Below are 24,436 nucleotides of genomic sequence, written 5' to 3' on the forward strand. Positions count from 1 at the left end.
AACAGTCTGAGGGACAGTGAACTGGCCCCCCTGTATAAAAAGTTTGAGGACCCCTGCTTTAGCCTGTAAAGTATGTATTAGTGATGTTAGCTGCTTTCTTTGAACACTTAGCAGCACAATCATAATTCCATGAGTCGGCTTGGTGTGAGATCAGGCAAGTGGAAAGGCGAAGCCAGGTGACTGGGTGATGAATAAGAGAACAGATGGCGAAGGATCGCCCTTTTAAGAGCCAGCTGTGTGCCTGTCTGTATGTGTGTGTATGTGCGTCTGGCCGAGTAGCACGCTGGAAACTGTAGAAGGCACCTGATTGGCCGTGACTTAAGTTGTCTCTCCGCCTCTGACCGGGGGGGGGCGCCCTGATTGGGAGAAGCGGCCGGAGGTAAACAGAATAGAATGTCCCCTTCTGATAGAACCTATGGGAGCCGCATCCCATTGTGACGCGTGGGGTTCTGTTAAATTGTTACTGAGGCAGGAGAAATGCCTGAACCCTGAGAGTGGAAGGTGGAGGGGCGGGAGAGGGGGGAGTGAGTGAGTGAGGAGAGAGAGAGAGAAAAAAAAGTGTGTGTCTCATATAGAGCTTTGTCTGAGATTTCATCACAGACTGTGTATGATTGAGGAGGATGCGTGTGGTGGTGGGGACAGTGAAGTAGACAAAGCACCTGGTTGTCCCCTTGTGGGGGGGAGACAATGGCGCGGGTTCAGTAGGTGCCACGTGTGGTGGTGGTGCGGCACTCTCTCTCTCACACACACACACAGAGACAAGTTTTGTGAAAGAAGGTAAAGAAGTGTGGTGCGGCAGGCAGTGAGGCAGACACAGGAGGGGCATTGTGTAGTAGAAGTGGGGAGGTCCCAGACTAGTGCTGTCTGATGAAGATGAGGGGCTGGGTGCTGCTCAGGAGGAGCACACACTCATAGCAGCCTGCCTTCTACGACTTGTCGTTGGATCCTTCTCTATACATTGGCAATGACAGCAGTCGCCTACACGGACTTGGTGGCTGCTCAGTGTCTGGTGTCTATCTCTAACCGTACGAGAGAACCTGAGGTAACGACTGACGAGGAGACCACTACTCTACTAAGTACACCAGCCGCCACAGAACACCTGAGCGAGCAGCACCACCACCTCAGGACAATGGCCGAACCCCTGACTAAGGAGCACCATGACGGGGGACCAGGAGAAGCCTGGAAGGACTACTGCACCTTGCTCACCATAGCTAAGAGCCTACTGGAGTTAAACAAGTACCGGCCCCTGCCCTCCCCGGACTACAGTGACGAGGAGCTCAGCTCGGACAGTGACGTGACCACAGAGTCCGGCCACAGCTACCACAGCAATAGCAGCAGCAGCCGGACGGACTACAGCCCCGAAGCGGGCTCTACACAGCAGCCGCCACGCCCACCCAGCCCGGACACGCCCAGCTCCCCGCCACGCCCCACCGGCTCCACTAGTGAAAAGAGGCACAGGTGTCCCTATGCCGGCTGTGGCAAAGTCTATGGCAAATCTTCCCACCTTAAAGCCCATTACAGAGTGCACACAGGTCAGTACCTTCCACCCTACCCCACACACACCAACCAGACAGGGACTATCTTTCCCTTTAATTTGGGGGGTGGGGTGATGGTACCAATGGCCACCTGTCTAGACAATATGGGTAGAACATCACATGGTGACACCACCTTGAGTCTAGAACCCCTTATACAGATTGGTAAACAAGGACACATTGTTAATGTCAAATGAGGACACAGGCACATCCTGAATATCTGCAGTGGTGGTTTCTTGAGGGTATCTCCAATCCAAGGCAGGTCAGGGTGATGTTTGCAGGTTCAGAATGTGGCTCTTCAAGAAGACAGTGTTATATCAAGGTACTAATGTATAATTTGCCTAATTTAGCACGTGATAGGGTCTGTAGGACACCCTCTTCGGTAGATCTTCACCCAACGTGAGGTTACCAGAAGACTGGTGTCCCTGTTTCCATCTTCTGTTCTCTACTGAGTGCCGGAGAATACTGCAAAAGTGTTGGGAGTCCGAGGATGTCCCATGATTGGCGTCCTCCGATTCCCTTCCCCGGTGGCACCTTGACCCAAGCTAGTCAAACGAAGGAGTTGTGTCTCCTTCCAGTGAAGACATGCATGCTTTTGGCAACGTAGTTGTAGCGACGTGTTGCTGAGGTTGAAGGAGGTGGTTCCCGTGGATTCGGGGGAACACCCTTTGGTGACGCCTATATTTGTAACCCAGCCAACCGGTGGGTAGCCACCACTTACACGTGTATTGCAGCATGACGTCACACTAACAAGCAACCTATACCTGGGTTGGGTGCCATTCACTAAATGTAGAGATCTCCGGGAGGTGCATACCCATTGTCCAGTTGCCACGGAACGAGGCACTCGGCTATGAGTCCCATTCTTTTGGAAATGCCACATTTGTCGTAGCGATCTCAGTACCGGGGCTGTAGGACAGAGTTTAAGGGCATTTATCGGAGTGTTAGGCACCGAGTTCTGGTTAGCTGGTTCGGTTCCTGTAAAGTCTAGTGGTAAATCATTCGGAGACTTTACATAAACAACATGTTCCCAAGCAGAGTCTATTTTTAGATTCAGAAGTTTTTTTTTAAGTATTTCTAGGAGCCTTCCCAGTCTTGTATTTTTCTGTTTTTTTTCCTTGTTTGATTAAGAGCCAGCAGGGGTAAGAGCGAACTGTCTAATCACATTCTTCATTATCTGCTTCCGCACTCCCATACCAAGTAGGTGACCTCATATTACCTCTTCCACTGAGACTGACTGAGGATATTGTGTTTCTGCTGTTCCACCGCCAGCGCTCAGACAGCATCCACTGTATCTCAGACGCTCTATCTCCAACAGCAGCTGAATCATGATGACATTAAATGCTACAGCACTTTATTTACATCATTTCTATACATTATTAGATGTAAATTAATTAAGGATGCTACCAGAAAATCCACGTTTATCTGTATGTGCATGCTGTGTCTGGTTTCTTCCCCCCTTTTGCTGCTGTTCTCAGCACCAGTAAAAAAGGCATGAATAAGAATAACCTTTATGATTCACATTGCAAGATAGAGCTTGATCTATATACCGTCCTATCTTTTGGATTAAGGGTGTGGTGATTCATGGCATGACATAGAGAAAAAAAATAATAATACAAATTGTGCTTTGAGATTAGAAAGCTCCATCTTGTTTGCATTTTAATCAGTTTGGATGACATTGCAGTTACCCTGCTACAACCTGCCAAGTGTACCATAAAGAGACCCGGAGTGAGAGGTGACATCACAGTGCTTTTAGCCTTAACACTTGCCAGTGTAAATTGTAGTTTTTAGGTCTTTTCTAGGCTGATCCCTTTTTTTTGCTTTGTTTTTTTTTGAAGGCATGTGAAATAAAACCAGAATGGCTGATTAGGAAGAATTTCTTATGGAATCCAGTGAAACCCAGAGCAATCATCCTTTGTTTTCATTGACCTAATTGGTTACAGTCAGGAAAGAGTAAAAGCTGGGTGTGTCGGTGGAAAAGTACAGCCTTGCTCACTTCTAACAGCTTCTCTAAAGAAGTTATGAAACAGCTGTGGGTGCAAACAAAGACTTCTCTCCAAAGAATGCATCGTGCACATTCCAATAAGGTTATAGATTTTCAAGTATAAGAGGGATGATTCACTTAAACTGGAGATGGCTAAATCTGGTGCAGCTCTGCATAGAAACCAATTAGCTTCCACGTTTTTTTGTCAAAGCTTGAAATTGAACAAGCTGAACTTAGGAGCTGATTGGCTACCATGCACCAGATTTTACACTCTCCGGTTTTAGTAAATCAACCCCAAGGTTTCTATAAGTGGTCATAAGGGATGGTGAACCTGAACCTAAGCTCTTCTCTAGTGATCCCCAGCATTTACACTAAAGATGTCTAGCCAATCAAACACTTTTTTTTTTTTTTACAATTCTCACGTGGTTTGTTTCAGTATTTTTAATCACCGTTTTTTAACTTCTATTTGCACATTGATATTTTTAACATGTTGTGCATTGGCTTTTTAAAGAACAGGGCTGGCTGTGAAATCTAGTGTTGGGGCTCTTTGATATAGCTGTCTCATTGTATAGTCTTACCAGCTGCTACTTGATGTCATTTGTCCCGGTATTATAGATTGATCTATAAAATGGTGCAGCTGATTGAGCAAAGGAGTGCTAATTATATCATAGGCCCTCATTTCGAAACAGTAATATAATGGTACTGGGTTGCAGTGCTGAGTGAGCTATGGGTCATGTGCAGAGGGAACAAGATTATTGATGAGTCTGGATTTAGTCACGACTGTACAGCACTAGTCATGAACAAATGGAGTGCTTTAAGTGGGTGACTGCTGCATCATGAGATCAGGACAACTGTGGGAATTTATGACTGATCTATAGCAGCGTATATGGAGCTCTGACTAATGTCCACGTGTTCTAAGAAGATAAAAGGGATCCTTTTGTATATACGTAAGGAAGCAACACAAGGCTTTACCATAGCTACTCTGATGTCTTTATTTCCTCTGCCATAGGTATACATTATATTTTGTTGTGGTAAGTTCTAGCATTATAGGGACATACTAAATAACCAAAATGATTTGCCCTTTTTGGCATTTCGAAAGCAGGCCTGTTTTTGCAGTAAGCCATAGCAAACATTCAACAATTAAGGATTTCAGCTTTCAGTTTAAAGCGGATGTCCGCTGAAAAAAAAAATATTAAAAGCCAGCAGCTACACATACTGCAGCTGCTGACTTTTTATATCAGCACACTTACCTGTCCTGGAGTCCAGCACCGTCCACAGCAGAGGACGAGCGATCGCTCGTCACTCTGCTGCCCCCCCCCCCGCCATCCTCGGCGAGGGAACCAGGAAGTGAAGCGCTCTGGCTTCACTGCCCGGTTCCCTACGGCGCATGCGGGAGTTGCGCTGCACCGTCTGACTGGCTCCCGCTGTGTTCTGGGAGCCGAGTGGTCCCAGAACACAACAGGGGGGGGGGGGCGGGAACTGATGTTCTACCCGCAGACTGTGTGGCCGGAAGTGGGTGCAAATACCTGTCTTTAGACAGGTATCTCCACCCCCCTTCCCCCCTGAAAGGTGTCAAATGTGACACCGGAGGGGGGGAGGGTTCCGATCAGCTGGAGTTCCACTTTAGGGTGGAGCTCCGCTTTAAAGTGAATGGTGAAAGCTTATCAGCTGGTGTATAGCTGCATGTCATTGTACTTTGCATCTTATTGATTAGGCCTTACTTTCCATAATTCAAACTTAAAGGGGTTGTAAAGGTAATCCTTTTCTTCCCTAACTAGCTTCCTTTACCTCAGTGCAGTCCTCCTTCACTTACCTCATCCTTCGATTTTGCTTTTAAATGTCCTTATTTTGTCTGAGAAATCCTCACTTCCTGTTCTTCTGTCTGTAACTATACACAGTAATGCAAGGCTTTCTCCCTGGTGTGGAGAAAGCCTCTTGAGGGGGCGAGTAGGAGTGTCAGGACGCCCACTAACACACAGCTCCTTTCTCTATCTGCAAAGTAGAGAGTGTCCTGACCCTCCTGCTCGCCCCCTCCCCCTCAAGAGGCTTTCTCCACACCAGGGAGAAAGCCTTGCATTACGGTGTGTAGTTACAGACAGAAGAACAGGAAGTGAGGATTCTCAGAAGAAATAAGGACATTTAAAAGCAAAATCGAAGGATAAGGTAAGTGAAGGAGGACTGCACTAAGGTAAAGGATCCTATGTAGGGAATTTTTTTTTTTTACCTTTACAACCCCTTTAAGATTTAGTGTTGATGCATATAAATGGAACTTTTAGATTCCAGGGAACATCTCCTAGCTCTCACAGGATCCATCTCAATGGAGCAATATGTACCAATTTATGAAGTAATGCTCTTTCCATGTTATTATAACCTTACTGAAGAAAATATATTTTATATGTGTGTTGCAAAGGGACATTAAATGTAATATTTTGCTATTCCTAGGCCTGACCCTACTGTTTCTGGTCCATTCCACTTAAGCAAAGGGGTATGCTTCTTTTGAACCTTGCCCTAAAATAATAAAATAAGGCAGTGTTTCTCAACTCCACTCCTTACGTACCCCCCCCCCCCCCCAACAGGTCATGTTTTTAGACTTTCCATTATTTTGAACAGGTGATTTGATCAGTTTCACTGCCTTAGTAATTACCACAGCTGTTTCATCTGAGGGTAATTCTAAAAATGACCTGTTGGGGATACTTGAGGACTGGCATCGAGAAACTTTGAAATTGGTGGTTTAGCTATCTCCACTCACACAGGATTTAGATTATTTGTAGCCTGCAACTCTTTATCATTTAAAGGGAGCCAAGGGCTATATAAAGTGTAAGCCCTTCTCTTACACCTGTAAAGAAGGGATCTCCAAACCTCCTAAACAATAGGAAAGTCAACTGTCCTTCAGACATTAGGGAGACTGTACTGTGTCCAGTTGGAGTAGAGAGATGCATGCCAGTGTCAGTGAGAGCAAAGAATGCCTCAGGCTTGGTGGTCAATGGGAGGAGGAATAGCGTTGCATCATTGGTGTCATTGGAAGAAGAAATAGTGCCCCATTGTTGGCATCAGTGGGAGGACTAGCATCCAATTGTTTGTTGTATTAGTGGAAAGAATAGTGCTCCATCTTTGGTGTCAGTGAAAGGAATAGTGTTTCGTCAGTGGAAGGAATCATGCTCCATTGGTGGTCAGTGGAAGGAAGGGCACCTCATCATTGGTGTCAGTGGGGGGAATATTGTTCCTTCTTTGATGTCGGTAAGAGAAGTGTTTCATAATTGGTGTCAGTGGAAGAAATCATGCCCCATCATTGCCAGTGGAAAGATAGGTGCCCCATCATTAGTTCCAGTGGGGGGAATAATGTTCCATTGTTGTTGTCAGTGGAAAGAATAGTGCTCGTATCAGTGGGAGGAATAGTGCTCTAAGGGCCGGATAAAGGCAAGCAAAGGGCCATATCTGTCCCGCAGGCCACAGTTTAGAGACCACTGCTGTAAAGCATGGATGAGGACAAGGTATGTGATGAAGATAATAACCATAGAATAGAAAAGTTATCTGTAGAAAACTAAAGACATTTGTTCTCATAGTGGCTGATGTCAATCAAGGATGTGGAAAAATGGCTACTTTAACATTTATGGGCGGTAAAGTACCTGTATCATAACAAAAAATGATAAAGCAAGCATTGGTCTTAATTCCCACATGCAGGTACCTTCAGAACATTACAAAAGTGCCACAGGACCTTTGAAACTTTTATCTGCTGCTCTAATCTGAAACAATTGATACTTCTTAGGAGGCCATCCCACCATTTTTACACTTTATCCTATTGCCCATTGAAGATTCCTTGTCTGACATAGGACAAGCATGCAGAAGAGGGGGCTATTTAATATTAGGATTTACTATAGGGGTTAGGTCAGATAAAGAGTTATTGTTAACCTTTCAGGTAACAAAAAAAAAAGATAAACCAGTGTCCTTCAGTGCCTGTATTTCTTTTTACCATTTCTTCTGTGCCACATAAAATACCCCCCATATTTTTGCAAAGTCGCAGACAATTGTCAACAAAGCCAAACATTATTATTAGGGTTGTCCCGATACCACTTTTTTAGGACCGAGTACAAGTACCGATACTTTTTTTCATGTACTCGCCGATACCGAATACCGATACTTTTTTTTTTAAATGGGTGCCCAATGCAGCCATGTCCCCCCACATATTGCAGCCATGTCCCCCCACATATATCCAGCCATGTCCCCCCACATGTATCCAGCCATATCCCCCCACATATTGCAGCCATGTCCCCCCACATATTGCAGCCATGTCCCCCCACATATTGCAGCCATGTCCCCCCACATATTGCAGCCATGTCCCCCCACATATTGCAGCCATGTCCCCCCCCATATATTGCAGCCATGTCCCCCCCATATATTGCAGCCATGTCCCCCCCATATATTGCAGCCATGTCCCCCCCATATATTGCAGCCATGTCCCCCCCATATATTGCAGCCATGTCCCCCCACATATATCCAGCCATGTCCCCCCACATATATCCAGCCATGTCCCCCCACATATTGCAGCCATGTCCCCCCACATATTGCAGCCATGTCCCCCCACATATATCCAGCCATATCCCCCCACATATATCCAGCCATGTCCCCCCACATATATCCAGCCATGTCCCCCCACATATTGCAGCCATGTCCCCCCACATATTGCAGCCATGTCCCCCCACATATTGCAGCCATGTCCCCCCACATATTGCAGCCATGTCCCCCCCATATATTGCAGCCATGTCCCCCCCATATATTGCAGCCATGTCCCCCCTATATATTGCAGCCATGTCCCCCCTATATATTGCAGCCATGTCCCCCCTATATATTGCAGCCATGTCCCCCCACATATTGCAGCCATGTCCCCCCACATATTGCAGCCATGTCCCCCCACATATTGCAGCCATGTCCCCCCACATATTGCAGCCATGTCCCCCCACATATTGCAGCCATGTCCCCCCACATATTGCAGCCATGTCCCCCCACATATTGCAGCCATGTCCCCCCACATATTGCAGCCATGTCCCCCCACATATTGCAGCCATGTCCCCCCACATATTGCAGCCATGTCCCCCCACATATTGCAGCCATGTCCCCCCACATATATCCAGCCATGTCCCCCCATATATTGCAGCCATGCCCCCTCACATATTGCAGCCATGTCCCCCCACATATATCCAGCCATGTCCACCTATATATTGCAGCCATGTCCCCCATACCTAGTAGATGATAATGCCGCTGCCGCATTAATCAGCGTGCGGGGAACATTACAGGCAACTTTTTTTTTGAATAGCTGTCCATTCCTTGCCGTGCCGTGTATAGACACTCCCCCTTGCTCGGGATTGGACGGATCTGTCTGAGCAAGGGGGAGTGTCTATACACGGCGCGGCGGGGAATACAGCTATTCAAACGAAAGCTGCCTGTAATGTTCCCCGCGCGCTGATTAACGCGGCAGCGACGGCTTTGCGGTATGCGGCGGCGGCGGGCGCAAGTATTCTATTCAGGCATCGGGGGCATTTGCGGGAGTACAAGTACTCCCGCAAATACTCGGTATCGGTCCCGATACCGATACTGGTATCGGTATCGGGACAACCCTAATTATTATTAATTATACACTAAAGAGTAAACAGGAAGGCAAAGACAGCAAAAAAAGAGAAGTTCTAAGCCTCTCTCTGCTAAAAAAAAAAAAAGTGTAAAGCTAAGAGCTTATCATACGTGTTTAGGCTAAAGTGATCTAAAGCCAAATGGGGGTTAAGAGTACAAGGGACTAATACTGGATGTTAATTTAACGGAGTAGGTAGAAAGAGAGTTACATTTTTGGTACCATTTGTTGTTTAGGGAGCTTGATGGCATTGTACTGTTTTGGTACTCAAAACTCCATGCCAAAAACAAATTTACCAAGTAGTACATTTGGGTGGGGGGAGCCAGTTTTTAGTATTACACAAAAGTAACAACATTTGCAGATTAGTGTTGATGTTTTGGCGGCCCAATGGTCTAATATGTGACATCTCTAATTGCCTGATCCTAATAGCTGTCAGGTGTACGCTAAATCGTCTCATATACCCAGTGATGTGACAAGCCTCGGATGATGCAGAGATTAAACAAATTCTCCTAAATAAGTTGTACCTGTTTATCCGCTGTCTTTTGTTCTCTACCATTCAAAATGCAGAAATTATGAAAGCTAGAGCTGTCAGAAAAAAGGGGGTGGAGAGCTGACGTTGCACTCTACAGAGCTCAGCGAAGAGACCCACCACACAGCACACAGGAATAGAGCTGAGGCTGTTAATCAGCTGGAGATCCCCCCCATCACCTTTTTTTCTCTTGGTGTCAGAATTGGCTCATGCAGATAGCAGAGGAAAGAAGCACACTATAGGAAGGAAGGAAGGAAGTACACACTATAGAGGGATATCCTTTGTTCATTTTTTCATGTCTGAGGTCTACAACCACATTAAAGGGTAAGTTCACCTTTACAGAAAAATCTGTAAGGTGAACTTACACAGGACCCCCAGCCCCACCCCCTGGTCTCACTGACTGACCTGGACCACAGAAATCCCCCGGTATGTCCGCGTCAGGAGTCCGGGGCTTAGAAATCCCCTGAGCTGAATGTCCAAAACGTACCTCTTCAGGAGGGATGTTTCGGAGCATTCTAATTGGTCAGCACCGTCACATGGGCAGCGCTGACCAATCAGCAGGCACATAGCCCGTCCTGTCAGCTATAAAGAAGACGCGTGAATGCAGAGAGGATTTCTAAGTCCTGGACTCCTGACGCGGATATACCGGGGCTCAGAAAGGGAGATTGCCATGCTCCAGGTCAGCAGGACCGGGGGGGATGAGGAGGGGGCCCTATGTAAGTTCACCTTACATATTTCTCTGTAAAGGTAAACCTAGACTTTAAGGCCCAGTGTTGACCAGCTTTTAGCTTGTGTCAAAGGGAAAATGCAGCTTACATTTGACATCAGTTTGATATGAGTCACAATTCATTGACAAGTGCATTTACCTAGTAGTTGACAGCCTCCTGACCTGCATTTGACCTCATTCAAGCTGCTTTTGAATTTCTAACAGCTTGTATGGTAAAGTAATATTGATGCAAATTAAAGTCCGTTGATACAGGCCCGAAAGGTAACCTGTCCCAAAGCAAAACACACGTGTGTATAGACTCTGAAAGACACAACCCATTCCCTTACTCATGTGCTTATGTGTATGCTTTTTTTGGATCCTGATGGATAGAGGGCTGTAACAGTACAGGTCCTCCTATTTTGGTAAGTGAAGTAATTACTTCTTCAGTGAGAAAAAATGCCTCTTCCATGGAGCTTTATCACCTTTAAACTTTATTTAGCTATACACGTTTTCAGGGTACAGAAAAATTAATTCTGCAGCTTGCTTATACTTCTAGTGGGTTTCTGTTTTTTCTCTTTTTTAGGTAATTCTTTTTTTCCCCCATAGGTGAACGTCCTTTTCCATGCACATGGCCAGACTGCCTTAAAAAGTTCTCTCGATCTGATGAGCTGACCCGCCATTACCGAACCCACACAGGCGAGAAGCAATTTCGATGTCCCCTGTGCGAGAAGCGGTTCATGAGGAGTGACCACTTGACCAAGCATGCCCGTCGCCACACAGATTTCCATCCCAGCATGATCAAAAGGTCCAAGAGGTCCAGCTCAGCCTTCATCTGAATACTGCATCTTTGAGTCAACAAAGCTGTTACACGAAAATTTCAGCTGCTGTACATATCATCTTTTTGCATCTTTTCAAAAGAAATGTAGCAGTTTTAAAATCCATGCTTCTGCAGCAGTTATATTAAAGGAAAATGCTGCCCGGTTTCTTTTGGTGGCACACGACTCTAGGTATTTTTTGTAGTGGTGTAATCTGTACCATCACGGTTTTGACTGTAAGATCTTTTGTGCTTGCGCTGGCATGAATATGTGTTTATGAAATAGAACCACAATGGATCAGCTTTACATTTGTGAAAGAAGTATGAGAACACGTGCTTACACATATAAAGGGAATACTTTTTTTGTTTCTTTTTTGATGAAACCGTATGGTATTTGGAACATTATACATCTTATGAAGTGAGCAGGTATAGAGTATACTTGAACCTGGTTTCTTGTGGATTATTGTCTTACAATGTCTTGAAATATGTGTTTTATTGTTGATGGAATACTAGTCTCCCACTATTATGGACCTCATCAGTCACCTAGTTTGACTTGACTTATAAGGTGCACTTTGTAGGACCAGCGCCATCCCTTATTCCTCGGAGCATGGTGAACATAGATGGAACTAAACGACACTAAGGACTGGAAAGCTTAGAGGATGAAAGCCTTGTTGTTTTACCTATCATGTCGTAGGTTGATAAAGCTGTTAATGGGAGATGCAATACTCAGTAATCATACTGTATATAGTTTGCAGTATCTTAAGATAAATGTCCTTTCATGGATGTATTCACACCGTACCAAACTTTTGGGCAGACTGTCTCTATGTCTGCTTTGAGTGCATCTGTTGAAGAATGACACAAAGCTCCACAGAAGACTGAAAGAACTTATATGCCTTTACCCTGCAAGTTTAGAATAATATCAGAGGGTCATTTTATTACACCTGTAGGTTGCTATGCACATTTTATATCTCACATAGCAACGATGAACAGTTTTTGCAAAACCAGAATGTTTGATTCAGCTTTTGACAGAGGCGATGCCATCATTTCAGTGCTTTATGAGACTAAGCACTGGAACACTGGGCAGTGCAAACTTGCAAGGAGTCTTTTCCAGGCAAATGGTCTGTCACTGCATTCACTACAGTACCGCACTTTCTGATTGTGTGACGGCACTCTGCGCGTACAGACTGACAGAAAGTGTCATTCTTTTAAATGCGTCACAATTGTGTCATTTAGGTTCTTGATCTAATTATTCAATTCACGTTTACATAACTTCATTTGGTAGCCAGAAGTACCAAATGGAATGAAGACTTTTTTGCACCTTATGTTTCCTATTTCACATGACGCCTATAGACTTTTTCCATACCGGAGAGGCTGCTTATTGGTGTAGTAGGCCTCTCCAGCTGCGAGGGGGGGATAACTATGCATAATCTAGCCAAACAGGCGGTTTACAAATTTATGTATCTGTACTTAAAAAGTTAGGTTCATTCCATAGTATAAGCACTCCAATCATTCTTTTTTGAAATAGTAGAAAGGACTGTTGTGAGTAACTCCACACTATCAGCTATTTGCCTTATAACTATCCTACTAATTAAATTATAGGGATGCCATGTCACAAGGCATTACTAACAAGGCCAGTCAGGTTTTGTACATGTTTCTGATTCACTTAGCCTTTAAAAGAATTACATATATGCACGGGGATAAAATATTAGCTGTAGTTCTGAACCCCTTCATAAAATATTATAATTACCCTTGGGACAGTTTTATAATCATGCAAGTGCCAAGGGTCTCCCTTTTTATAACATTTTGTACAATTTTCACAGGCCTTTAGTGCCTCCTTTATTTGGTGTCTTTCAGATTTTTTTTCCAGCTGGATCATACATTAGAAGTGCATCTAATGGAGTCTAATGCACACGCAGATAAGTGTAAGTTACTGGTAAAAAAAAAAGTTTCAATTCAGATTTAAAGGTCCAGAAAACCTACAATGCAAGAAGAATCATATAAGACATCTGAATATTAGCCACAGTCAAACAAAATACGGCATATTCTGCAAGGCAGGACAAAGAGCAGGTCTGAATTGCAAATTGCAGTAACCCATTGCAGTAAGTTGTATTACAGTGTACTGAAATTATATTGCTGAATGCTGGGAACATTTTTGTATTTCTTATTGCTCAAAGATGAATTCAGACTGGTACGATGAGGTACTGCACTTTGCTGTTTTGTCAGTCTTATTGAATATGCCTGTATATGCTGACTTCCTGTCCTATAGTCAGCCTATTATCTGCCTGACTTGGATGATAACATTAGAGGCTGCACGGCCTATGCTTGTGCAATGCATAGTATACTCTGTTAAAGTAAGGCTGGGTTCGCATATGCAAATTAGATACGTTTTAAATCACATCCAATTTGCATGACCTGACCTGGAGCCGGTTCACACATGTCCGGGGCAGCCGCTGTGTGGTTTGAAAAAGGGTCCTGTGTGTTTTTGGGTCCAGTTCAGGTGCAAATTCAGGCAATAATTTGCACCTGAATCAATTAACAGAAACGCACCGGACCCCGGATTTCAAACCGCAGCCGCACATATGTGTACCTGGCCTAAGAGGCTTTTATATAGATATTTGTGCATTAATAATACAACCTCTTTAATTTAAGTGTTTAATTCAGGCTTATTTTCCTCATTATCACAATTTAAATATCAATAGTGGCAGTGGGAAGAAAATATTTATTTTGCACTGAAAAGGTGTGGTTTTTATTTTTTAAAGGACACTTCACAAGCAATTAGAGCCATGTTAGATTTGAAAAAGAACAAAATTATCAAATGTAATCTTTTTCGTTTACTCGTGAAACAATTTGAGGTACAGCACAGTAGGCACTTTGGTTTTCTATTTTATTTAATATGTATCCTTTACCAGAAATTATTATTATACCGTGTGCAATTTTTTGTTTGTCATTAGGCCATAAAAAAAAACTGTTGCAAAAAAAAGAAAAAAAAAATTCAACAACAACACTACAGTTCAATAAACTATGAAACCGGAATGTCAGGAAAAAATAACATTATACACTTTCTACCTCTGTTTCAGTTTTTGAAACACCTAATTCTTTATTCCGTATAGCAGAGTAATTCTTCCAGTCAAGGTAGCCAGATTGAAAAAAAAAAAAAAATTGTATGGTTTGGTTTAATGATTTTCTGTTTTACTGCCAGGGGCAGCATGTGGTTTTAGTGGGAGATCTTTAAAAAAGGCTAAATGAGGACAACTGCAAGCATTTCTGGTTTTGCACATTGAGCAGAAAGAAAAGAAAAAAAAAACTTAACGTCATCAACAAGCACAAATTATATACAGTGACTTATGAAAATAAAGAAAGGAAACTTGTGGGGTTTTTTGCATTCATGTTCAAACACAAGCACCCCTTATTCTGTATGTAATTGTTGCAGATAAGATTTGTTTTTCAAGATAAAATGATGTTTGTCTGTTAAGTATTTGACATAAGATCTTTGAGCATTGTATTTACAGCGTCCTGACTTGCTTTAAGGTGTATAGAAATATTACAGGTTTAAATTGGATTTATAGTGGTTAAGTATGACAACTTGTATAAATAGAGCTTCAACATGTTTCAGCTTATAAGTACAAAAAAACATCATCATTATAAGTTTAAGATAAGTGAAATTTAGTCTAAGTGACGTTAAGGAAATGTTTATTTTGTGATTTGAATTACAAAGCATGTGTCTTTACCACTTCTGAAACCAACATTTTTATAACATTTTATAACATTTTGCTGTGGCTTTAAATCGAATGGAGCTGCCTTTGCTCCATAATGTCAGATTCAGGAATTCTAATACATTTTCTCATGCATGTTCCTGTTCTACAGAATTACATCATCATGCTTATTTTTTAACATAAACTGTATGTAATGCTCAGTAGAAGACTGGCAAACAGTAGTAAACATTCCATGAAAGTAAACCAAACCTAGCCCTTTAGTGGCAGAAGAAATCAAACCATACGTATGATTCAACACTTTTTTTGTTAACTACAGTACAGCCTCTAGTCATTATCACTGTAGAAAATTGACTTTGGGCAGTGAATGCCCAAACAGATGTCTTTCTGTATACTTGCATTTTTAAATCCATTGGACTTTTTTTTTTTTCTCAACTTCACATATGGTTTTCTTTTTCTTCTTGTGTTAGCTGCTATAGGCATCAGGCTTGACAGAAAATTTGCGAATTGGAAACTCATGCCTTAAAACCCAACTGAACATTCAGTTTAAATCCGCTAACTACATTCTAGGTGCATTAGAACAAAGGGTGTGCAGAGCCTTACAGCTTTTTTGTGTGCATGCAGCAACCACAGCCTTAGTAAAAAAAGCCTGTCCCCTGCTGGCATGCTGTAGAGTAGGACCCTTGTTCCATGTGTAGAAATGGTAATCAGCAAAAGCTGATGCTCCCTGCTGATTGGAGAGCTCAAGATCTGACTCGGCAGGGTGTGTGTCAGACCTTTGCAGAGAGACTACTGTTTCTACACAGAGAGGTATGGTTCTTTTCTACAACATGTCGGCAGAGGACAGGCTTTCAACTCAAGATGTTGCAAAATTGTAAGACTTCCCACACATTTTTTATTAACGCACCAGGAAAACATTTATTTAATTTAAACTAAAAGTTCAATTGGGTGTTAATTCTTTGGTTGCTTAGACAATAATTAACGTATAAAAGAAAATATGCCTTTAGTATGTAAGGGATATTTTAGATAGAAATAAAATCAATAAGTTGCAGAAGTATTCTTTAAAATAGAAGGCGAGTAGAGGTGTTGTCTATATAAACCTATCATGCATTTAAAATGTTTTTGAGATTAATATAAATAACGATCATTGTTTTGTCTTTCAGGAACCTAGGTGATAAGAAACCTTGAATTCTATTTCTTACTTCCCCATGCACAGGCCCTGAATTACAAACAAAATTGTAATAAGATAACCCATTGATGTCTCCAGAATGATATTGATGATCATCCTGGTTAAAGACCAAGTCTATACGGTAGAGAATGCTAAAAACATCCAATCCTGTTTGTTAATTTTGTTTTTGAATGCTGTGGCCACCACTTCCACTGTAAAGAATACCTTAGTTTATAAGCAGTGATCACTGGCCACTATTATCTGCTGTCTGTACCTAAAATTATTTTTCTGCTTGTATCTACACAAAGGGTGCCTTTATTTAGATCGACAAAATAACTTAATTAGTTAAAAAAAGGTTTGACATGGACAGTTGCTATATAAAAGAGAAACGTATAAATGCTAAAAAGCTGACAAAAAAAAAACTGGCACAGTATAGTTAGAAGAAGTCAACACTGCCTTGAAGGACGTTCTTTTAGGATCTCCCAATACAGAATAATAAGTTTACATCAAGTAAAAGATGGTAAAAATGAATCCTTAAGATTTTAAATACACAAAAAAATCTGGTTGATTGGCTAAATATATCTTTAAAATTGATTTTGCTGGGCGTTTTTTATGTTTTTCAAATATACTTGCCTAAAGCAGCTTTATTAAAATAAATAAAATGTCAAAATTGATGTTACCTGGATTGGGCGATATAGGATCCGACTTTTGAGAGCACAAGTCGCATTGCATGTCAAATTAAATGTTTCCCTATAAGAGCCGTTTTAACTGATCCGACTTTAGAAAAGGTTCTTGCACTAATTTGGTCCGACTTTGATACAACTTTAATGCCATAGAGTGTAAAAAGTCACATTAAGTTGTATTGAAGTTGCAGGGCAAAGTCAGATCGGAAGTCACGCAACTTTCATGTTGGAGCAGTGTGAACCTGGGCTGAAAATAGGAGGCCTTCATTTTGATATATATATATATATATATATATATATATATATATATATATATATATATATATATATATATATATATATATTTTAAATATAGATCTCTTAAACAGGTTTTACTAGAGCTGGATCTCAGACAGCATGGAGGTAAGTGCATTTAAAACATTACACTTACCCCATGCTGTCTGAGATGAAGCTCTACTAAAACTTTGCCCAAATTGCAGTGGTACTGCTAGTTCAGTGCATTCGGTCTACCTACTTCTTGTCCCTCCTTTTTATATGGAATTACTTGCAGCAATAGAAGTCTAAAAGTTACTAACTCCATTTACAAAATAGCAAAGCCCGGAAGTAGAAGGCAACAGAAAAAAAAGTATTGTTTTAAAGGTACTTCTGCAGTTACAGTTTTGGACAGGTTTATCTCAGACAGGACAGTATGAAGGTAAGTGTAATTTACACATAACGCTTCCTTCTGCTTTCCTTTCCAATTCTATTTCCAGGATCACTGCTTTAAACATGTTCAGTGATATCTGATGTTTTTTAAGTGTGTTTTTATGTCCCTTCCCTTCTGTGAAACTATAAATTGAGCACCCCAATAAAGAATTACATATTGGAAATTCCAGTTCTGTTTGATCCAATCATCTTACGTTTAGTCTTCCAGAATAGATGCTGCCCAAGCACCAGTTCTGAAAGAGTGGTAAGATATTACCGAGGTTAAATGCAGATCAATAACTTGCAATTTTCTAGCATAGTCATTTCTGCAACTGTTTAATTTTTACAATGTTTTTGTATAGTTTCATAAGTTATTTCTGCTGTCTTTTTGGTTATGGAAAGCAAATGGAATTGTTTAATGAAATGGTAGAACAACCCTATTTTGTACAAGTGTATATAAATTGTTCCAATAAAAAATGCCATTCAAATATGAATCCGCTTTGTCAAATGTCCTTCTGTTAAAAGAATCATTCATAACAAAGTAGTTAACTTTAAGGTGACACAGGTTGTGTGTGGGCTTTAACGATGTGAAAAAAACGTGCATGCTCAGAAGCAAGTTATGAGATGGGAGCACTCATTCTGATAAAACTAGCATTCGTAATGGAGATGGCACATTCATCACGCTGTAACAGACTGAAAATCGTGAATCGTCTCTTAACAAACTTTTACTAACACAAAATCGGCAAAAGCAGCCCCAAGGGTGGCGACATCCGAATGGAACCTATATACAAGGGACACGCCATCGGTCTCCTCTCCCTGACAGGACGTGGATCTTTGTGTTTACACAGAGATCCACGTCCCTGTCTCTGTGACTGCCGATCGCGGGTGCCTGGCGGACATCGTGGCCGCCAGGCACTCGCATCAGCACCTGAGTGACACGGCGCGCGCGCCCCCCCCCCAGTGGTGGGGGGCCGTATATTAGCCTCCCAGCATTTTAGAGCCACCTTGTGGCTGTAAAAAGTCGACCGGCGGATGGGAAGAGGTTAATTGGGCAACTGTATGTCAAATGAGGTTTGAAAAATTAAAAGTTATGCAATGGGAGCTAAAAAATATGCATGCATCATACTATGGGGAGTAGAACTGGGAAAATTAATGGTGGAGAAGGATCTGGGTGTTCTGGTAGATCATAAGCTTAATAATAGCATGCAATGCCAAGCAGCAGTTTTTAAAGCGAGAAAAGACTTTTCTTGTATTAAAAGAGGTATAGACTGAAGACAGAGAGAGAAATAATTATGCCCTTGTACAAATCATTAGTAAAACCTCATCTGGAATACACAGTTCAGTTTTGGTCACCAGTTCACAGAAAAAAATATTGTGAAACTGGAGAAAGTGCAGAGAACAGCAACCAAACTGGTAAGGGGCATGGAGGAGCTCAGCTACAAGGAAAGTTTAGATGAACAGAATTTATTCTCTCTTGAGAAGAGATAAAGGGGGATATGATCAACATGTTTAAATATCTAAGTGGTCCATATAGTGAACTCAGTGTAGAGCTATTCACTTTAAGGTCATCACAGAGGACAAGGGTGCACTCTTTACGTCTGAAGGAAAAGAGATTTAATCTCCAAATATGAAAAGATAAGAGCTTTGAAATGTGGAATAGACTCCCTCAAGAGCTGGTTCTGGCCAGCTCAGTAGATTGTTTTTAAAAAAGGATGGATTTTTTTCCTAAATTCACATAATATAACTGGATACTAATATTTGTAGGTAAAGTTGATTGAGGGGATACCTGATTGACTGTTGGGGAATCAGGAATGATTCCCCCTCCTCCTGTGTTGTTTTTTTTATGTTGGTTGAACTGGATGGACTTGTGTCTTTTGTTCACCCAGATAAACTGTAACTTCACTTTGGCATGTGGAAAAGAAATATAAGGATCGTAAAATATGCAAAAAGAGGATTTAAAGGATGGTAGGTTCACAAGCCTAAATCAAATTCCTTTGCAAATCAGTCAATAACAAAAAGCCTTCCTTTGGAGGGGCTCCATTTCAATAAAAGTACAACACTTTAAAAAGATTAGGAATACAAAAAAAAAAAAAAATTATGTTTTGTAGGCCACACAACCCCAATTCCAAAAAGTTGTGAGGCTATGCAAAATCTACATAAAAAAGAATGCAATGATTTACAAATCTCATAATCCCATGCGTTATATACAATAGAAAACATATCAAATGTTTAAATTGAAAACATTTACAATTTTAAGGGAAAAAAAAGGGCATTTTGAAATTGATGGCAGCAACACATCTCAAAAAAGTTGTGACAGAGCCGTATTTACCATGGTGTAGCACCCCCCTCTTTTTTTAACAACACTCTGTAAGCTTTCAAGGAAACCAGCTGCTGGCGTTTTGGGAGAGGAATGTTGTCCCATTCTTGCCTGATATAAGATTGTAATCGTGCAACAGTTCTAGGTCTTCTTTGGTGTATTTTATAATATACCAAGATGCATCAGACATTTGCAACTGGTGAAAGGTCTGCACTACAGGCAAGCCAATTAAGCACCCAGACTCTTCTACTATAAAGTCATGCTGCTGTCCTAGACTTAATATGCAGTTTAGTATTAGGCTACTGAAATATGTAAGACCTTGTGCAAAGACGGGGCTGTAAGTTGATTCGAAGGGGTGAGAGGGGCTCCATCTTTCTAACTAAATCCTATGCGAAACCGTGAACCTTGGGTAAAAACACTGACCCAATAGAATGGTTATCTTGGTGGTTTCGGCAACATTGCCTGGATTGGATACACTTCTACCTTACATATATTAACCACTAGAGGCCCACGCTATAGCTGAATGACGGCCACAGCGAAGGACCTGAAAATCTGGGAGGCCGTCAATAGACGTCCTCCCCTTTGCACACACAACATGTGCCCACCGCGCTCTGTGATCACTGAGACTTGGGTGATCATAGATCCGTGTAAGGGGCCGGTCCCGGCCCCTTACCATGTGATCAGCTGTCATTGGCTGACAGCTGATCACATGATGTAAACAAAGGATCGGTAATTGTTTTTTTTGTCCCCTCACGCTGACAGCTTGAGGAGAAAAAAGCCGATCACCGGCTTGTGTACAAGGGACATTGATCCCCAAAGAGGAAGAGGCAATTCTGCCTCATTTGTGCCCACCTGCCATTGCCACCTGCCAGTGTCACCTATCAATGCCCACAAGTGCCACCTATACCCACCAGTGGTGCCAATCAGTGCCTCATCAGTGCCACCTAGTAATGCTTCCTATTAGTGTAACCTACCAGAGCCGATCAGTGCCCATTATTGCCACCCATCACTGCCACCCATCAGTGCCACCTATCAATGACCCTATTAGTGCTACTTCTCAGTGCCACCTATTAATGCCCTTCAGTGCCACCCATCAATGCCACCTATCAGTGCCCACCAGTGCTACCTGTTTGCAAAATTGTATAACAATATATATAAAAATATATATATTTTTTTAAAATCAGTCTTTTTTAATTTTTTTTAACAAAAAAATTAAAACCACAGAGGTGATCAAATACCACCAAAAGAAATCTCTATTTGTGGGAAAAAAATTAAAAATTTCATTTGGGTACAGTGTTGTATGACCGCGCAATTGTCATTTAAAGTACGACAGCGCTGAAAGCTGAAAATTGGTCTGGGCAGGAGGGGGGTTTAAGTGCCCAGTAAGAAAGTGGTTAAAATATTTTAAAGCGTATCTATGGTCAAAATGTAAATACAATTATTTATTTCCACTTTGTATTTCAATTATTTCAAGCCTACTCCTATTAATCTGAACCATCTTAAAGTTTGTAAACTTATTTTCTGAAGATCCCCTAACATTTTGTTTCTTGAATTCTGACAAGCACATTTTCTATGCCCTGTTGATATGCACTGCTGTGTCACATACTTCACAGAGCCTGCCTTCTGAACTACAGAGGTGCTGAGAGGAGGAATTTCAGTAACAGAATTCAGTGCTTGGAGGTAACAAGGTACTGTAAGATATGTAGTCCTTAGAAATTAAAAGTAAACCGCAGAAGAGAAGCTACAAATCATGCTACAAAGCATGCAGAGAATCCAGGAAGATGGAACAAGAGATGTCTAGCAGACAGGAGCACTCATGAAAGGAGATTTTACAAGTACAGTGTCTTAAAGTATTCATACCCCTTAAAATTTTCCACATTTTGTCATGTTACAACCAAAAATGTAGATTTATTTTATTGGGATTTTATGTGATAGACCAACACAAAGTGGCACATAATTGTGAAGTGGAAGGAAAATGATAAATAGTTTTAACTTTTTTTTTTTTACAAATAAATATCTGAAAAGTGTGGCGTGCACTTGTATTCAACTACCTTTTCTCTGATGCCCCTAACTAAATTGCCTTCAGAAGTCACCTACCGTATTTATCGTGCTATAACGCGCCCGGCCTATAGCGCGCACCCCCAAACTTGAAGGAAAATCCTGGAAAAAAAAATACTTACAGTTTGGATGCCCCTCGTCTGTGTCTTGCCCATCGTCCATCACGTCCTGCCCGTCGTCCATCGGCGGCCTCGTCCGGTCCGGCGTCCTTCTGTGGCCATCGTGGTGTCCTCCCCGCTTCCCGCGCTGTGTTTGAACCACTGTGCCGGCATATACCGAGCGCAGTACACTCGGGTATAGTCGGGCAGGCTCGGCTCCTCTCGCGTAAAGGACGTGACCGCGAGAGGAGCCGAGCCTGCCCGACTATACCCGAGTGTACTGCGCTCCGTATATGCCGGCGCAGTGGTTCAAACACAGAGCAGGAAGCGGGTATCGGCGTATATCGCGCACCCACGATTTTGCCCTGATTTTCAGGGCAAAAAAGTGTGCGTTATACACCGATAAATACGGTAATTAATAAATAGAGTCCACCTGTGTGTAATTTAATCTCAGTATAAATACAGCTGTTCTATGAAGCCCTCAGAGGTTTGTTAGTGAACAAACAGCATCATGAAGACCAAGAAACAAACCAGATGGGTCAGGGATAAAGTTGTCCATACCAAGAGCGGTAACCCAGAGCCTTACTCTGGGCTGCATCGCAGTATCCAGGGAAAGTAACTTACGCTGCCCCCAGGATCCTGCGATGTCTCCCCGCTGTGTGCGGCCGCTGTGTCTTCCACCCAATGTACTGTATGCTGGGCTCCATTCCCTGCCAGCAGCGTAACGCACTAGGAAGGAGCGCGGTGGGAAATTCAAAAAGTGAAAAACACATAACACATACAGTAATGTAATCTGTAAGATTACAGTATACTGTATCAAATTATTTCATCCCCCCGTTGTCCCTAGTGCTTTGTCCAGTGCCCTGCATGCAGTTTTATATTATATATACTGTTCTCTCTGCCTGGAAACTGGATAATGTCCACAGCAACCAAAACATGTCCCTTTTACATCAAAAGTGGTTTTAGACCAGCTACAAAACAGCGATAGTAAATTAGAACACTTGCAGAATTGAGCGATAGTGAATAGTGGGAAAATTCATCATCAGATACTGAAAGTGACGACAGCAACAATTCTGCAAAAAAAATGCAGTGTTTTTGAGTTGATTACATTATTAAATACATTTTATTATTATTATAATATTATTTCAAACTTTATCATACCCGGGATGTCTACTAGACTCTTGTTCGGACAGATTTGAGTGAGTTATTCCTAATGCCCCGTACACACCATCACTTTATGTGATGAAAAAAAACGACATTTTCTGTGAAGTAAAAAATGACGTTTTTGAAACTTCAATTTTCAAAGACGAAGTTGCCTACACACCATCGTTTTTCTCACAATGTTCTAGCAAAGCGAGGTTACGTTCACCACGTTTTTCCATTGAAGCTTGCTTCATAAGTAGCTTCTAGGCATGCGCGGGTGAAAAAACGTCGTTTTAAACGACGTTTTTGCTACACACGGTCAATTTCTGTGAAGTAAAAGTTGACGTTTTGAAAAACGACACATAAAATTGAAGCATGCTTCAATTTTTTTTGGTCGTTTTTTAGAAGACATAAAACGACGTTTTCCCCCACACACGGTCAATTAAAGTGACGTTTTTAAAAACGTCATTTTTTTTCATCACATAAAGTGATGGTGTGTACGCGGCATAAGAATTACAAAATAAAATGCCAAATTTCCATGGGAAACATTGTACCGCTTTCAGCATCAAAAACCTGACATAATCATACTGCCAGGGAGGTTAAAGCAGGGTTAGGTTGTAAAAAAAAATATCCCAAGCTTTGAACATCTTACGGAGCACTGTTCAATCTGTCATTCGAAAATGGATGGCACAACTGCAAATCTACCAAGACATGGCCATCCACCTAAACTGACAGTCTGAGCAAGGAAAACGTTAATCAAAAAAGCAGCCAAGAGGCTGATGGTAACTCTGGAGGAGCTGCAGAGATCCACAGCTCAGGTAGAGAATCTGTCCACAGGACAACTATTAGTCGTCCACTTCACAAATCTGGCATTTATGGAAGAGTAGCAAGAAGAAAGCCATAAGAAGTTCCATTTGCAGTTTGCAAGAATCCATGTGGGGGCTCTGGTCAGATGAGACCAAAATGTAACCTTTTGGCGTAAAAGCTAAACGTTATATGTGGCGGAAAACTTACACTGCACATCACCCTGAACACACCATCCCCACCTTGAAACATGGTGGTGGCAGCATAATGTGGGAATGCTTTTCTTTAGCAGAGACAGGGAAGTTGGTCAAAGTTGGTGGGAAGATGGATGGAGCCAAATACAGGGCAATCAGGGTACCCTGTTAGAGTCTGCAAAAGACTTGAGTCTGGGGCGGAGGTTCACCTTCCAGCAGGACAACAACTCTAAACATACAGCCAGAGCTACAATGGAATGGTTTAGATCAAAGCATATTGATGTGTTAGAATGGCCCAGTCAAAGTCTAGACCTAAATCCAATTGAGAATCGGTGGCAAGACTTGAAAATTGCTGTTCACAGACGCTCTCCATCCAATCTTACAGAGCTTGAGCT

At 42.0% G+C, this 24,436-nt stretch overlaps 1 protein-coding gene across 1 annotated transcript; it reads left to right on the top strand.

Annotated features, from left to right (window-relative positions):
- Nucleotides 1-403: 403 nt before the first annotated feature.
- KLF9 (Kruppel like factor 9) lies at nt 404-16,702 on the top strand. The gene is made up of 2 exons (XM_040356705.1): nt 404-1,532; nt 10,975-16,702. Exons 1-2 carry the CDS (start codon nt 965-967, stop codon nt 11,202-11,204), a joined length of 798 nt encoding a protein of 265 aa, XP_040212639.1. The 5' UTR covers nt 404-964; the 3' UTR covers nt 11,205-16,702.
- Nucleotides 16,703-24,436: the final 7,734 nt, after the last annotated feature.

This window comes from Rana temporaria, chromosome 1 (assembly GCF_905171775.1).
Source record: "Rana temporaria chromosome 1, aRanTem1.1, whole genome shotgun sequence".
Classification (NCBI taxonomy): Eukaryota; Metazoa; Chordata; class Amphibia; order Anura; family Ranidae; genus Rana; species Rana temporaria.

What these genes read in the sequence shown, in the direction of transcription:
- KLF9 (XM_040356705.1), top strand. Translation starts at nt 965, where the DNA reads ATGACAGCAGTCGCCTACACGGACTTGGTGGCTGCTCAGTGTCTGGTG. An exon ending in CCATTACAGAGTGCACACAG is followed by an intron (nt 1,533 to 10,974) that starts GTCAGTACCTTC and finishes TTTCCCCCATAG; the next exon opens with GTGAACGTCCTTTTCCATGC.